Genomic DNA, 14,233 nt, shown 5'->3' on the forward strand with positions numbered 1-14,233 from the left:
GAGTAACAGGTGTTAGTCATGGATAAATCATAGCTAAGGTACGGATTTGGAGGTAAAAACATAGAAAGCGCATATTGTTAGTCTTACAATGAGGCATGGTTCATGTGAAGTGTGTTAAAAGTAACCAATCACAGCTCCTTTCTGAGTTATTTCAATAAGCTGGAGACATCTTTGAAATTTATGTAGACGTTAATCATATCACTGAATTTTTGCAAGTGGCTCAGTCTATTCAAAGTATGCGGGAAATGACTGTAAATGACCCACAGCAGTGACTGTAAATAAAGTGCTTCACCATATTTAATCATTGAGCTTGTGTAAACATCCACTGATAGGAAGGGTGCCTGCTGCGGTGTAAACCAACAAAATCAGACAAATCAAGTGGAGAAGAAAATCTGTGGGAATCAAGATCCTTAGCGAGACTAGTGAGTGAGTGAGTGAGTGAGTGAGTGAGTGAGATCTGACTGCTGGCATGGGAAAGCATAAGAGGCTGTGTGGGCTTTAAAACGATGACGCTCAGAGCTCTTTCCCCTGGAGAATAATGGGCTGAAATGTGGAGAGGCTCAGCACAAGGAACGCACACAGAGTAGCGCGGCTTTTCCACAGACACACAGGAACCAGCGGTGTCTCCCCAGTCGTGCCACTGTGCACACAGAATGAATATTTTCTTCAATGTGAGGGGGACAGTTGTGAGGCAAATAGCAGAGGACAGAGCAGCTGTTGCAGGTATGGTTTAACAGAAATACATATATACATTTATGTATGTAATTTTTCCCTGTGTGTTGTAGGAAGATATTGCAAGTGTAACTTGCCAAGACTCTACACGTGCTGTGTATATGCTCCATAAAATGTTGCTGGATATTGATAATTATAAGGATCAACAAATAACTTAATAATTTTGGGGACTGTTGTGATGTTTTGGTCTTTTCCTGACCAGTATGCAGCTAAGAGTAAAGCTCCCCCCACATGCAATTTATTGTGTGGTAGTGGAAATATAATAGTAGAAGAATAGTTGCACTTTAATGCACTTTTTTTCTCCAAACAAACGTGTTTGGATATATAGGTACATCTGTCACTACCCATTAAATACCACTTCTTAAAAATAAATAAATAAGAGCCAGTCTTTTGCCTTGACATAACTTTGAAAGAATTCTGCGCTGTCATGATTTGGGGTGGGAATAACCGTGACAGCGCAGAACTGCAGAATCTATTATTAGGTGTTTTTTTTTTTCATTTCACTAAAAGCTCTTTTTAAATTAGAAATTTCCTGTCAGCATTAAACGCTTCAGTTTCCTCGGCAGACGACGAATTATTCCAAGGTTGTCCGGTAGGTGGCGAGGCACCGGTGGTGACTTCAGGTTAGGAAATCAGCGCCCCTCACCCGCTGTGTCCTGGGAAGCAAGGATGAGGATGATGATGTTGTCCGGACAGCGTGGAAACCCGGTGGACAGCGCGCTTACTTGATGTGTTACTTCATATGCGTAAGCAGACGTTACATGGCAGGAGACAACAGCAAAGAGAAGCTGTACTTTGAGTGATTCCGAGGGCAAGGGTTGTTATATAACAGCAGCTGACAACGGTTACAGGGGACTGCGAGCTAATTAAAAAGACGAGCGCAAGTTTATCGTTAACTTAACGTCCGTCCTCCTTCCGCCACGAAATGTAGTTCGGCAACAGTGGCAAACAAAGTTGTTGCTAAGCGACAAGGAAGTCAGTCGGTTGTTTTTTGTTTGTTTTTTTTCGCCCATGAATATTTACGTTTAATGTCAGGTGTGCCATAATCGCGTACATGTGATAATGATAATGGCAGGAAGTTAGCAAGTCAGGCTTCGCGCTTTGCCGTCAGGAGACCCTTCTTTGGGTTGATGGGATTTAACTAAACCTCCAAAGCTCACTGTTGGATCCCTTTTCTTCCCACCTCTGATCACAGGAGCTAACTTCCACCCCACAACTCTTGCAATTGTCACTTTCCAGTGATGACATAGCTTTCGCGGGTACTCGTTGTTGGGAAGCATCCTGTGTCGCACACGCAGTGCAGTATGGAGAGCGAATGGAGATTATCTAAATCAAACCTAAGTTTACGATGCTGGGACCTCGGCCAGAAACGGGAGCACAGCCAGGTAAACGAAGTTAACAGGAAATCACAGGGTACAGATGCACCTATGTGTTTTAACGCGTATTAGTTCAGCGAATATCATCAAGTTTATTGTAAAGCTTTGGTGGCAGATGCTGTACCGTGAAGTAAGATTATTATTATTTTCTCTGTTATTTATATTGTGTTGCCATAACATCTGTGGTGGACGTAAATGCAGATGTTTTGGTTGTCATGAAAATATCATGACTGCATTTCTGCGTTATGTATGTCTGTATTAATTGTATCTGTATTAAAGCTGAACCCTTGGTAATTGCAGTGAGGATGGGCTGATTCGCTGTGGTGGAGAGCATCTTTCTGCCATTGTTCATCACTGCAAATCAATACAGTTATCAGCTTTATATTGATGCTCAGTGGGCTCTTCCAGGATTCCATTACCTTCATTCATAGGGGCCACTGAATGCCTTGATTGAGTCAGAAAATAATGTGAGTTTGCTTTAGAATAGCATCATCAGCTGGGGAAATCTTGGTGTCCTGCCTCTCTGTGGAGGTTAAAAACGTTTGAAGAGTCAATTCCGATGGCTCAATCATCCAACACCTTAATAAGTAACCCGCCCCCATTTTTCCACTAATTAAAAGTTTTGTTGTCACTAACAAACTTTTTTCAAATGTGGAATTTTGATAAATATGTTTCACAGATGATGGTTTTAATCACAGATTTCCTTTTTTTTGCTTGCAGACTGTGCTGAGCATTATGTCTAGATATTGGTCTCTGCATTGAAATCTGAAAGGCAGTTAGTCTCATCTGACCTTTTGAAATACATAATTCTGAAGAAGACGATTGCAGATTTTTACAGCCATTGTAAGTCGAATTTGATTCTTTTTAGTCTTCTTCTCGCCCTGGTTCCCGTTATTTATTTAAAGACGAGTTTTATGCCTTCCCTGCACATGCTTTTCCTCGCTCCATCTGCTCTCTTTGGTCTGAATCCACGACATTCGCTCCATTAAAAGGAGACACTCTCTTACCGCAAGCGACTCTTTTTCCCTTTTATTGTGGTCACTTTGCCTCCTCCATTAAGTGAGCTCTCAGAGGTCACAGGCTCTGTATTTTTTTTTTTCTTTTATACTGCGTGCTAATTTTACTTGCACAGCTGAATGTACAGTTCTCTGTCTCTTTTATCTTGTCATGTAGTTCTTCTTAACTTCTGATGTCTCCTAAAGTAAAGAACACATTGAGAGTACTATATTCTTTATTCTTCTGCATTCACCTCCTTTTGTTTCTGGTTTTGGCTTTCTTTCCACTCCACCGTACTCGCGGTCATAACCTATCTCTCTTTTCTCTGTCTGCCCTTCTGGGGGACTGTGCCTTCACTGTTAATAAGGGAGATCATGTTTCTGGTTGCTATTAGCCCACTCAAGATTGCCCACACCGTAGTATGAAAACCACAGACACACACTTAGCTCTGTATTACCCACTTATTTTCCCTCTGTAGACAGTTTAGCAATAAACCAAAGGCACATCAACAGAAAGTCTAGGTTTATCTTTTAGCTGGAAATGTAAAAAAATGTCATGGAAGTGCAGACACGGATGCCCATCTTGTTCAACCAGACAGATGAAGCTTTGGTATATTGAACCTACACTGTATGTATTTAAGAACGGTCTTTGTCCTGTTTCTGAAATGACCTTCCATCTGTTTGTTTTGCTTCATGGGCAGAAAAAAATGTGCTAACAGCATCTTGACAAGGGAATCCCTCCTCACTATTGCAAAGATTAAAATGTACACTAGGGTGCCTTTAATAAACACATGCAGATAGTAGCTGATTAACCCACTTGCTGCTTTCCACTTTATGAAAAGATGCAATATAAAAAAGTTAAGCACCATCGAGTGGAGATGTTGGAGAGGGACAACTCGGTAATATCAAACTGTACCCTTGCATAAATGTGTTGGTGTAATCCTGCTCTATGTAAAAACCAGAAAGTTTGAGAGTGCGCACTGATCTTTGCGTGTAAGCTGTGAAACAGGCAGTGGATGTGATCGACCTCTTTCAAAAGGTCTTAAGAGGAGAGTTTTTATAAGTGTTGTTTAATCTCTCTTTTCCCTTTTCTCTCTCTCTCGCTCTCGCTCATCATTGATGTCCCCCTGTAAGAGCCAGTGATGAACCCTCCACGCCGATCATCGAGTTCCCTCGGTGACAGGTAACTTCCTGAAGAACTTCCCTACATGTGTTACTGTGTGACAAGGTGGAAACGCATGCAATAATTAGCCACAATATTTGAAAAAAAAACAGCTGCTTAATTTTGTGTAAATGCACATTGTTCTTTGAAAATGGTCTTTACCTGTAGTGTGCCTCCACTACTACTGCTCCATAGATTGCCTTATCAAAATGTAATCTGAATTTTCAAGTTGCTCTTTGCATTCCTTGAGTCATTTTGGAGCTTGAAATGAAAGTGTTTGGGCAAAAGCTTTAAGTGTTGAGTTACCAGCTCATGGAGACTTGCTTCATTTGCAGGCTACATTCATAAATTTGATGGGATTTAAATACAGTCAGCCAAACAGAAAACTAGACAATTTATTACATAAAGCACCACCACAACCACAATAACCTTGAGCTCTAGTCCATGACTTGAATTAGCAGAGCAGAAGCCTTGGAGAGAAGTGCTGACTACAGCTTGCATCCACCTGTTAGTTGCCATAAATTAAAGTTTTGTTTTAAAAAGTAAAATAATAAATGACAATAGGTGCAAGAGAAATGAAAAATGAAAAACATTTTACTTCAGCTTATTTATTTGCACCAATCTCATTTAATCTCAGTGTGAGTCATTAGGCTACTGCATAGTGCTGACATTTAAAGCTGCATTAGTTACTTCTAGTTCCTCCTTTTCCTTGAAACATATTGCATGTGGAGCTGGTGAGAGAGAGCTGATGTGAAGTAGTATTAATCAAGGTAATGGCGTCATGTAGTATTACACTAAGTGTAATATACACTTCTCAGCAATTGTTGCAACAAACCATCATCCTTCTGGCTTCATTTCTAATGTCTGGATTTTAACTGTTGACATTCTGGTTGCAGTAGTTTTTAATTTGACTGTCGTTTTATGTGACCAGGGAAATGTTTATTGGGGATGGACCAATAAGGCCGCAGCTGCAGCAATAATGTATATTGTAAAATGTAAATAGGTTGCATATTCATATGTCGTTCCCTTTCTTTTTGAATAATGCATGTATGCATGTTTGTATGTTTCCTTTAATACAATAATACATAATACAAGATGTTTGTGAAATAAGTCAGTTGCATCAAGTCACATGGTTTAGATTATTATCCATGTCAGGATTTAGGCTTAAAATAGGGTCTGTGTGCCCATTGCAAACCATTTCTGCTTAAGCTGTTTTCTCAGCTGTGTTAGCAGCACAAGAGCTTAATAGCTGGTCAAGAATCTTCATTGTCATTATCAGTGTGCTCAGTGTGTCATCCTCATAAATGCATGTCGTGTTTACTTGGGATTTCATGGAATGGATAATGGGCCTTTTCTGTTTGCTGTGGTTTCCTTTTTGTCCCATGTGAATAAATTGGCATGTGAGCATTACAGTAAAATGTTTGTCATTGTTCCCCCGAGCAACCACCTTTGTGATTGCAGACAAGTGCATTATACAACCATAACTTTCCTCACATATGTTTTAAAACTTTGTAATATGCTTTTTCAATTAGAGCCAGCCTCTAAATTAACAGCGTCACGTACACTTTTGTTGTGTCTGTTCTCAGCTGAATACGTTGTTTTAAAATGTCACCGTTGTACTAGCAGACAGGTTGCTGAGCAGATTCTGCTGTCTTTCTCGTCATGCAGGCCATCCACTGAGACCGTGCAGAAAAACAACAGCAGCAACTCTGGTGTTATTCTGGACATCTCAGCTCTCAAGATGGCCGATGTGGATTCAGGGGTGCCTCCGCTCCCACCTCGTTACCGATTCAGGGACTTGCTGCTGGGGGACCAGACATTTCAGAATGATGACAGGTAGCACGAAAAGCTCTCTTTAAGTTTGTGTGTGTGACATGTGAGAGACTGCCCAGGAATATTGTGGATCTTTTTTGTACAATAACAACAACAGAGAACCTGAAATCTTGCAGTCTTTATTAAGAAGAAGTCTCTCCTAGAGTAAATGACAATAAATTGAGCAAACTGATACTACTTTGGCCAGAATTCTACTGAAATAAGAAAATCACATAAAATAGAATTAGCTGAAAATTCTACTTGTAACAGCTGTAACGAGATTTGTGTTTTTCAGGGTATAGCTGGATTAAGTATATATATATTTATTTTTTTATTTACCCTTGACTGGCGCTACAGTCACCAGAGTGCTGTAGTGTTTGGGAGTACAGTTATCGCTGCGGTTGGAGAGGCAGACCAACAGATGCTGTTTGCTACCCAAGAGGGGAAAAATTAGCCTCAGGCATGGCTGAGTGCTGTGGAGCTCTCCATGGTGCTGAAATGAAGGCATCTCACTAAAGGATCAGCAGTCCATTGTATACTGGCTTGCAAAGAGGAAACTGGCAGCCAAAGCTTTGTATGGTGGACTTACTTTTGATTTGTCAGAGATTTGTGTGTTAAAATGAACTTTCACTATTTCAACTTGTGAGACTTTATATGAAGGCTTCCATAACGTTTTATCCTCAATGCACTGCGGCTCAGTGATGTTGAAGTTCCTGCTGTAGGTGAATCCAGTTCCTAATTCAGTTCCCCGTTCTACACTATGGAGAAGTATGGAGACGACACCCCCCCCCCCCCCCCCCCCGCCCCCCCACACACACACACTGCTTTGTTATATTTCCTAGTTGAGAAGGGAAGTGATATTAGTTTTCTAGTTTTCACAGCTTTCCTGTTAAAAACAACAGGAAAAAGGAGCAGAACCATTGAAGCTTCCAAAAGACGTGTGGTTGTGTTCTCAGTATTTTGTTCTGTTGCATTTGATCCATTTGAGTTCGAGAAAAAGACTTATGAATACTGGTGGTTATAAGCAAAGACTAAAACCAGACGCTTTGCCTACAATGTTATCTCACAAGGTGTCCAAACACTCTCAGACAATGAGTGAAAATTGCTTAAAGAAACAGGAATGACAGGGGACTTAAGAAGCTTTTTTTGCTAGGCTACAGCAGATGCTGTATCTGAAAACACACTAAATGGCATGACCCTAGTGGTATCTGGAGGTGTCTGACATTCTGCCAGTTCATACTGCAGTTGCCTGGACAAATCAGATGGAGCTGAAGGTGGCAATCACATCTAGCCGGCAATTATGGACAGTGTTTACGTGGGTGAACACGACCTCTCATGGTGTATTCACATAATAAAAATGTGCACCCCTAACATCCAACAAAAGGCAGAGGAGGAGTACAACTGATAGCTTAAATCAGAAACATTTTTTCAGAACTTACCATTAAGTCCTATAATTTCACTCACTTCTCTCCAAGCCCACTCCTTTTCTCCCTATCTTTGTCTAGAAGTGCAGTTGAATCAGACAGCTCCAGCTGCCCACAAACACAGTCAATAAATTAGTTCTCAATTTCTCATTGTCAGCATCAGGATAATCCCAGCTCTAAGGGACATACTGAGAAGCAAATTTTCTTCCAAAGTTAAAATATTGTAATTCCTGCAAGATGCTGATTTCCCTTGATTTGTATATCAATTTGCTTTGCTGCATAAACTCTGTCTGAAATCTGGCCACAAAGAAACTTTGCTTTGCTTAGTGTAATCACAGCATAACAACTGTTGACAGAAAACAAAGCTCTCCCTATCAATGTAGAGGGGCAGTTGCTGCGCAGATACTGATTATGATTAACACTTCATTTTGAGTAATGTTCAAAGTAAAAAGATAGATGTTTATCTTGCCCTAAGGTCCAAAGACTTGGACAGTTTGTCACTAGAGAGTCTGTGCTGCTATTTAAATGAAGTAAAGTTACAATGTGTTTTTTGTTTTTTTTCTGGGTTTTTTTGTCAGTACTGTTTGATTTCTGAGGTTTATACGATTTCAATAACTGATGTTTGCTCACAATGAGCCAGACCAAGTCTTAATTAATGAATTGGAATAGATAACTTGCAAATGCTTTGGTATACCACTACCTATCATTTTATTTCTTTGTTCATCTGCCTAGTGTCACTGGGGATCCTATCAGTTAAACGCCATCACTATGTTTTTAGAGAGAAATGCAAGGCATGTGTCTACAGATAACATTTAGAGCAGCAGAAAAATACACAATCCCCACAACCCACCCCCACAACCCACCCCCCACTACACGCACACATGTTTATTGTTCCTGTGTGCTTTCCCAGAGTGCGCAAAGGTTTCCCTTTTACTGCATTAGCCATTTAATGTTGACAAACAAGTCGTTTGAGTGAAAGTGAGATAATGCACAACTTGTGTATAATATATCTCGCTGTATGTTTAACAGTGGAAATGCATGGAAAATATACATGGCAATATAGTCATTAGGTAACATATCTCTTATCTTTTGTCCCGTATGGGTTCTGTGTCATGTATCTTAAGACTGTTCCCCTGCAAATGAATGTTTTGCTGAACATTATTGAATTGCAGAAGGTAATTAGAGCTTGTTGCTTAGCTACCAGCACATGTATGCCTTAGTGTGTGTGTACATATGCATGCACATTCTTGGTGTTTCCACAGAGCCACGTAATTCACAAATCCTGCCAAGAAAAACAGAGGATAACCAAATCCAAACAACAGCTGTAAAATACATAGATACACATGTACATATACACAGGAAATCAATAGGAAAAGCACCAAAAAGTACACTGCTATTGATACTGTCTTATGCCAGTGCAGAGTAATCCCTATTTTCTGATCTCTGGAGTGGAAATTCAAACAGATGATGTCACTTTGCCTTGGGGACATGCTTTTTCTAGCTTGATGATCTTCTGCATGCTCATGGGTTGAGATGTTGACTATTTCCTGTGCTGAACCTTTGTGAAGTCTGAAGCCTGAAAACAAATTACCTCCCAGAGGGAGGAATCAGCACCTTGCTGCCCTGATGACCTTCTGTATCTGTTTTTCTTTCATTTGTCATGATGTGCTTTTAGAGTTAAAGGCAGTGGGTTGCAGAGATAACGCACCAAATAAAGATACATCATTAAGGGAGTCCACCAAGGCACCGGGTTATCAGAAGCACATAAAAGGGGAGGGGGCAGTTTGTTGCAAAGTGAATGAAATATTAATAAAATAATGGCGATAAGGCCATTCACTGCTTATGGCCTTATCGCCAAAAACAAAACATATTAGTAATCTGTTTTTGTGTTATCTTCTACAGTGATTACTATCTTGCAAACCATTCTAAGTTTTAATCCACAAAAATGGCTTTTTGGTTAGACGGTGTTCTCTCATGCATGTAGAGTTATTGCTACTCACTTTTATTGGCATAATTTAGATGAGATTGCTCAACTTGCTCATGTTTACTGGAACCTGCTTTGTTGTAGTCGTGTTTTAGATTTGCAAAGGACTGGGGGGAGACAAAAGCCAGATACTAAAACCGTACTTTTTTTGTGCCTGGATGTGAACTCATTTATTGTGGAGAAGTGCCCGAGTGTCACTGTGAATGTATTCTTTGCTGTTTTTCTGTTTGTACGCAAATGCAAATTGTTCAATGTGCGACAGTGCAACAGTATTAAGCCCTTCTGTGCTGTCTATGTAAGTGTTTCACTTTATTTCCACTCATCTCTGTGTCTGTAGTGTGGATGTGGGCGTACAGTGTAGATGCCTGTGTGGGGAGGAGGGGGGTAATCTCCCTCCTGGGCTGTCATTATCTCCAGGGTTGGGTTTCAGAGGGCCATAATGACGACTTGGTTGTGTGGGCGCTGAAGAGCAGCATTCACACTGAAGTCGAGCAATTTGTGTATGTGTGTGTATGTGTGTGTGTGTGTGTGCATGCACTAAACAGGTGTTCGTGTATGTGCCCTGAGTGTGGGCATGCTGGTGTATGGACCTGTCAATGTCTGATTATATATCTGAGTGTGTGTATGTGGGTTTATTCCTCAGTCTGTCAGCCAGCTAACCTCAATCAAAGTCAGAAATGGAAACAGCCCACCAAATTCATGTACAAATGCCAATAGAGTTAAAAACAGAGCAGAAGAAAATTAGTTGAATCTGTCTTATCTCTGTGGTCTTTTTTGTGTTTTTGTGTTTTTTTTCTTCTGGCCTCTTATCAAGGCAGGGTCCCCTGGGTGTGAAGCTGACAGGGTGAGTGTTAATCGGTCACCTTATCAACTCGACACATCCTTGTGAGTCAAATAGAGCCACTTGCAGTGGTGATCTAATACTGACTTGTGATCTGCTGTCAAGGAACAGCTGGTCTCAGATTAGACTCATTCATTCATATTGCCATTTATAATTCTGAATTATTTCATAAACCTCAGTTGTTAGATTTTTCCAAGACACCAGGCTGTATGTTTCTGGTCAATCAAAAATGTCATGTTTTGTGAAGTGGAGTTGGACACACTTTGACTCAACATGGTTTTGTTTTGACCATATAAATACTGCAAAACCAAACTCCATGCAGAATTACACATCCTGAGACAATAATTGTGCACTGATACTGGCAGCAGCTGTTTGTTTGCACTGATTCTGTGGCAGAAGTGGCTATTGGGATTTGATGCCTGAATGATTTCAATCGGACCGAGTTTAGGAGGAGGATAAGATACAGAACAAAGCGAAAGGGGAATATGATGAGCAGAAGGAGCACAAAAACTCAAAGGAAGGGAACGTGTTGGAACGAGTAAATGGGATGGAGGAAAGAAGAAAGACAAAGGACCAGAGGGAAAGTGATGAGTCAAACTGTAAAGATGAGGATGGATTGGTCCAGCTAGATATAATCAGATAATACCAGGTGCAACGTGCACACAATGATGCCTTTTGTTAGTGAACAACTTGAATGCCATTTAAATGCATGCAGCAAATTCATTTCATCATATATAGGGGGCAGAAATGGAAAAACTTGTCCTTATACTGATGTCTTTATACATTTGTCACTTATTATCTTATGTAACAAGCACACACAGAGAAGTTTTTGTTGTACATTTACATTTGATGCAAAGTTACTGATGTTGACTTTTTCTTTTAAATAAAACAGCTAATGCTTTATGCTTAATATTTGCAAATAATTATGACTTATTTTTTAAAGAAGCCAAACAGAAAGTGATATATGGTTATATTTGACTTGATCTAGCTATACCCTGAAAAACACACAGCTAGTCACAACTTTTACAAGCAAACCCTAAGTGAAGTACCATCTGTAGGTCTACTAGAAGATGTGAATGCAGCATTGCAGACAATCCTTACTGTGACCATCAATGAAACCAACCAGCTGATCTACACCACAGCGCCTGTGATTTCTGAGATGCTTGGCTATAAGATGAACAGCCAGTAGATAAGATGAACAGTGCCGTCCATGGAGAAAGAGACTAGAGGCCAAGATCAAGATAGCACGGGGGGATGTTAGCCAACTATCGGAGCTGCAGAAAAGTGCGATAAAGAAACACCAAGCTGCCCGTTACCTGAAGACTGCCAGACAAAGACTCACAGCTTTCATCAGCTGGTTGAAGAGGTTTACTAGAGAGGTAAGAGAAGTGTACTCTCAGTGGAAGGGGAATAATATGAGAACAGCCCCGCCAATGCTGGACAAGGAGCAATAATGGTTGCGGATATGGAAGAAGGACAGCAATGCTTAGTGTCTAGTAGACTCCGAGAAGGGACCCATTCAACTACCGGCCGCTATAACCTGCCTTACTATCACATGGAAGTTCCTGTCAGGCATCATAGCGGCTAAGAAGAACAGGCACATGGCTCAATACATTAGCTGGGCACAAAAAGGAATTAGCAGTGTACCAGAGCGGGAAAACACCAGCTATTTGTAGACAGAGCTGTTGCCCAAGACTGCAAGATCAAGCTCACCAACCTGTGCACTGCCTGATTAAATACAAGAAAGCCTATGACTCAATGCCTCAAACATGGATCCTGGAAAGCCTAGTATACAAGATCAACAGGACCCTAAGAGCTTTTATTTGTTTACATGTGTATATTAAACAAAATACATTTTTGTACTTTGCATTCCTCTCCAGGACATATACCAAGATTTGTTGATTGGTCTTTGCATAAAAAACTTATGTAGTACCTATAGCTACAGGCAAGGACATAAAATGCAGCTGTACAATATGTGGGCGATGATAAACAAGTCTAATTATTCACTGCAGGAGCCTCTATACACTGACTGTAGCTTGAATAATTGAAGAATGAGGGAACAAAGTCTGGACTTTTTAGGATCCTTGGATATTCGGTCATCACGTTGTAACCACAGTGATAAAAAATAAGTTACTTCATAGTATAATAGTATAAATTAGTATACATTAAATGTAATGTCACAGAATATCACCATGTGACTCATTTATTCACTAAATATATTCCTTAACTCTACTGACATGTAACTCTGTAGTTGAATCATGTATACATCACCTACTTTGTCTCAAGTGTGTTTACAATTCCTTTAGTCTGGTCTGTTTATTGGTTTTCTGTCTTAAATCTCAGCATTTCAGTAATAGTGTTCTATAACAGTTTCCTTCTTGAACATTTCCAGGGGTACTCACTGGTTTCTGCCACCACAAAGTGTTTATGACTACAGTGACCTGACTCAAACTGCTGTATGTATGTCAAAACACTGTATATGAAGTCTCATTTCCTCCACTAGTTTTTCATTTGATTATATGATTATATGTAGCTAATAAGCAGTTACATATAGCAGCATTTTCCAAATTTTTGTTGATAGCAACAAATGACAGCTGTCGTTTCATTTGCTGTGGCAAGCATTGTAATTAAGCTATCGCCTGTTTGTGTCCCTAGTTTCCATGCTGTCCAAATTATTAGTATGTAATGATAAAGGAGAAACGGCAACTTGAATACCATGAGACATTTTGCATCGCCAATTTCGACCTGATGACTTCCAGACGTCATCTCACTTAAAAGTCTGATGTGCTTCAAAATGTGTGTGTGTGTGTTGTTACTGGTGACATGTGCATTTCCGCTTAGCAAACAGAGCTTGAAATTAAGACCATAGGTGGCATTAGTCATCGCAATCAGCGCAGAGTGGGTAGGCGACACTTAAGGACGGCAGACTTGTTCTCATTAGCTGCGGAGTGGCTGTGTTTTTCTTGACATGCTGTGAGTTTAAGAGTTGTTGTTATTGTCACAATGAAGTGCAGGACCCAAGCATGTTGTCCAATTTCTGTCTATTTTGAGACAAGTTTCTCTAAGGATTTGTTCAGCCAGTGAGCGGAAATGGTGGAAATGAGTCTGTCGAAGCGTTGCATTGCTAAAAAGCCCAATTTGTAGGGAGCTCTGTTTCGACGATTTCTAGCCAGATTTATTTCCCATCAGCGCAGTGGAGGTATTAGTGAAAATGACACGACCTGCTTAAGCAGAAAGGAATGAGCATGCAGCTCTCATAAAAGGTTTTATTAGTCTTTATATGAAATCATTTGGAACATCACAGTGTCTGAGTGCATAGTCTCAGAGGGATAGCTCAAGTGGGACGTGCAATTAGAGAAAGACTGCAAAGGGAGAATTATTGAAGGTGGTGCTTGAGAAGAATTAAGATTTCATTTACCCCCTCAGAATTTGTTTCTCTTCTGGGCCACTGCATCTTTGAGCCTTGAAATCTCTGGTGCATTTGCCATTTAGCTCTCGTGCTTTGTCTTGCCAACTTAATTAGCATCAGTGGACTTGGCTTGTCAGACTTTAATAAGCAAAAGCAATGATGGAAGTACTTGGTTGAGCTTGTAAACATAGACCAGGGAGCTCCGGTATTGAGGATGCAAGTACAGCTCCACATAGTGGATTATTTAGCAATGGCCAACCACATTTCTACCCACTAGTTCAAAGGGTCTAGCAAAACTGCAAAACCTAAATACTAAAACTGGCTTTGAATTTGAAAGCGTTCCCATGTTTTTCTTAAATGTTACAACAACTGCTTTTTCCCTTGAGTATAATAAGCTTTAACACTAATTATCACTTATAAATCTATCTTAAGTTGCTGTTGTATAGCTGTGTTGTAGGGTGATTTCATGTGTGCTGCTGTGATTATCTGGTTCTCCTG

At 40.3% G+C, this 14,233-nt stretch overlaps 1 protein-coding gene across 22 annotated transcripts in view; it reads left to right on the plus strand.

Annotated features, from left to right (window-relative positions):
* The first annotated feature begins 405 nt into the window (after positions 1–405).
* Positions 406–14,233, plus strand: part of kcnt1b (potassium sodium-activated channel subfamily T member 1b) — a 76,511-nt gene continuing 62,683 nt past the window's right edge. For 7 of the 22 annotated variants that reach the window (XM_082553776.1, XM_082553765.1, XM_082553779.1 and 4 more), the window contains exons 1-3: positions 408–723; positions 4,238–4,286; positions 5,934–6,101. In XM_082553776.1, coding sequence (XP_082409902.1) covers positions 654–723; positions 4,238–4,286; positions 5,934–6,101 — 287 coding nt within the window. In that variant the 5' untranslated portion in view covers positions 408–653. Of the gene's footprint in view, positions 724–1,312; positions 2,118–2,828; positions 2,952–4,237; positions 4,287–5,933; positions 6,102–14,233 lie in introns of those variants that run through there. The other 15 variants (XM_082553759.1, XM_082553763.1, XM_082553770.1 and 12 more) reach the window with 8 other exon arrangements.

The sequence above is a fragment of the Aulonocara stuartgranti genome (genome assembly GCF_965226115.1).
Source record: "Aulonocara stuartgranti genome assembly, chromosome: 12".
Lineage (NCBI taxonomy): Eukaryota > Metazoa > Chordata > Actinopteri > Cichliformes > Cichlidae > Aulonocara > Aulonocara stuartgranti.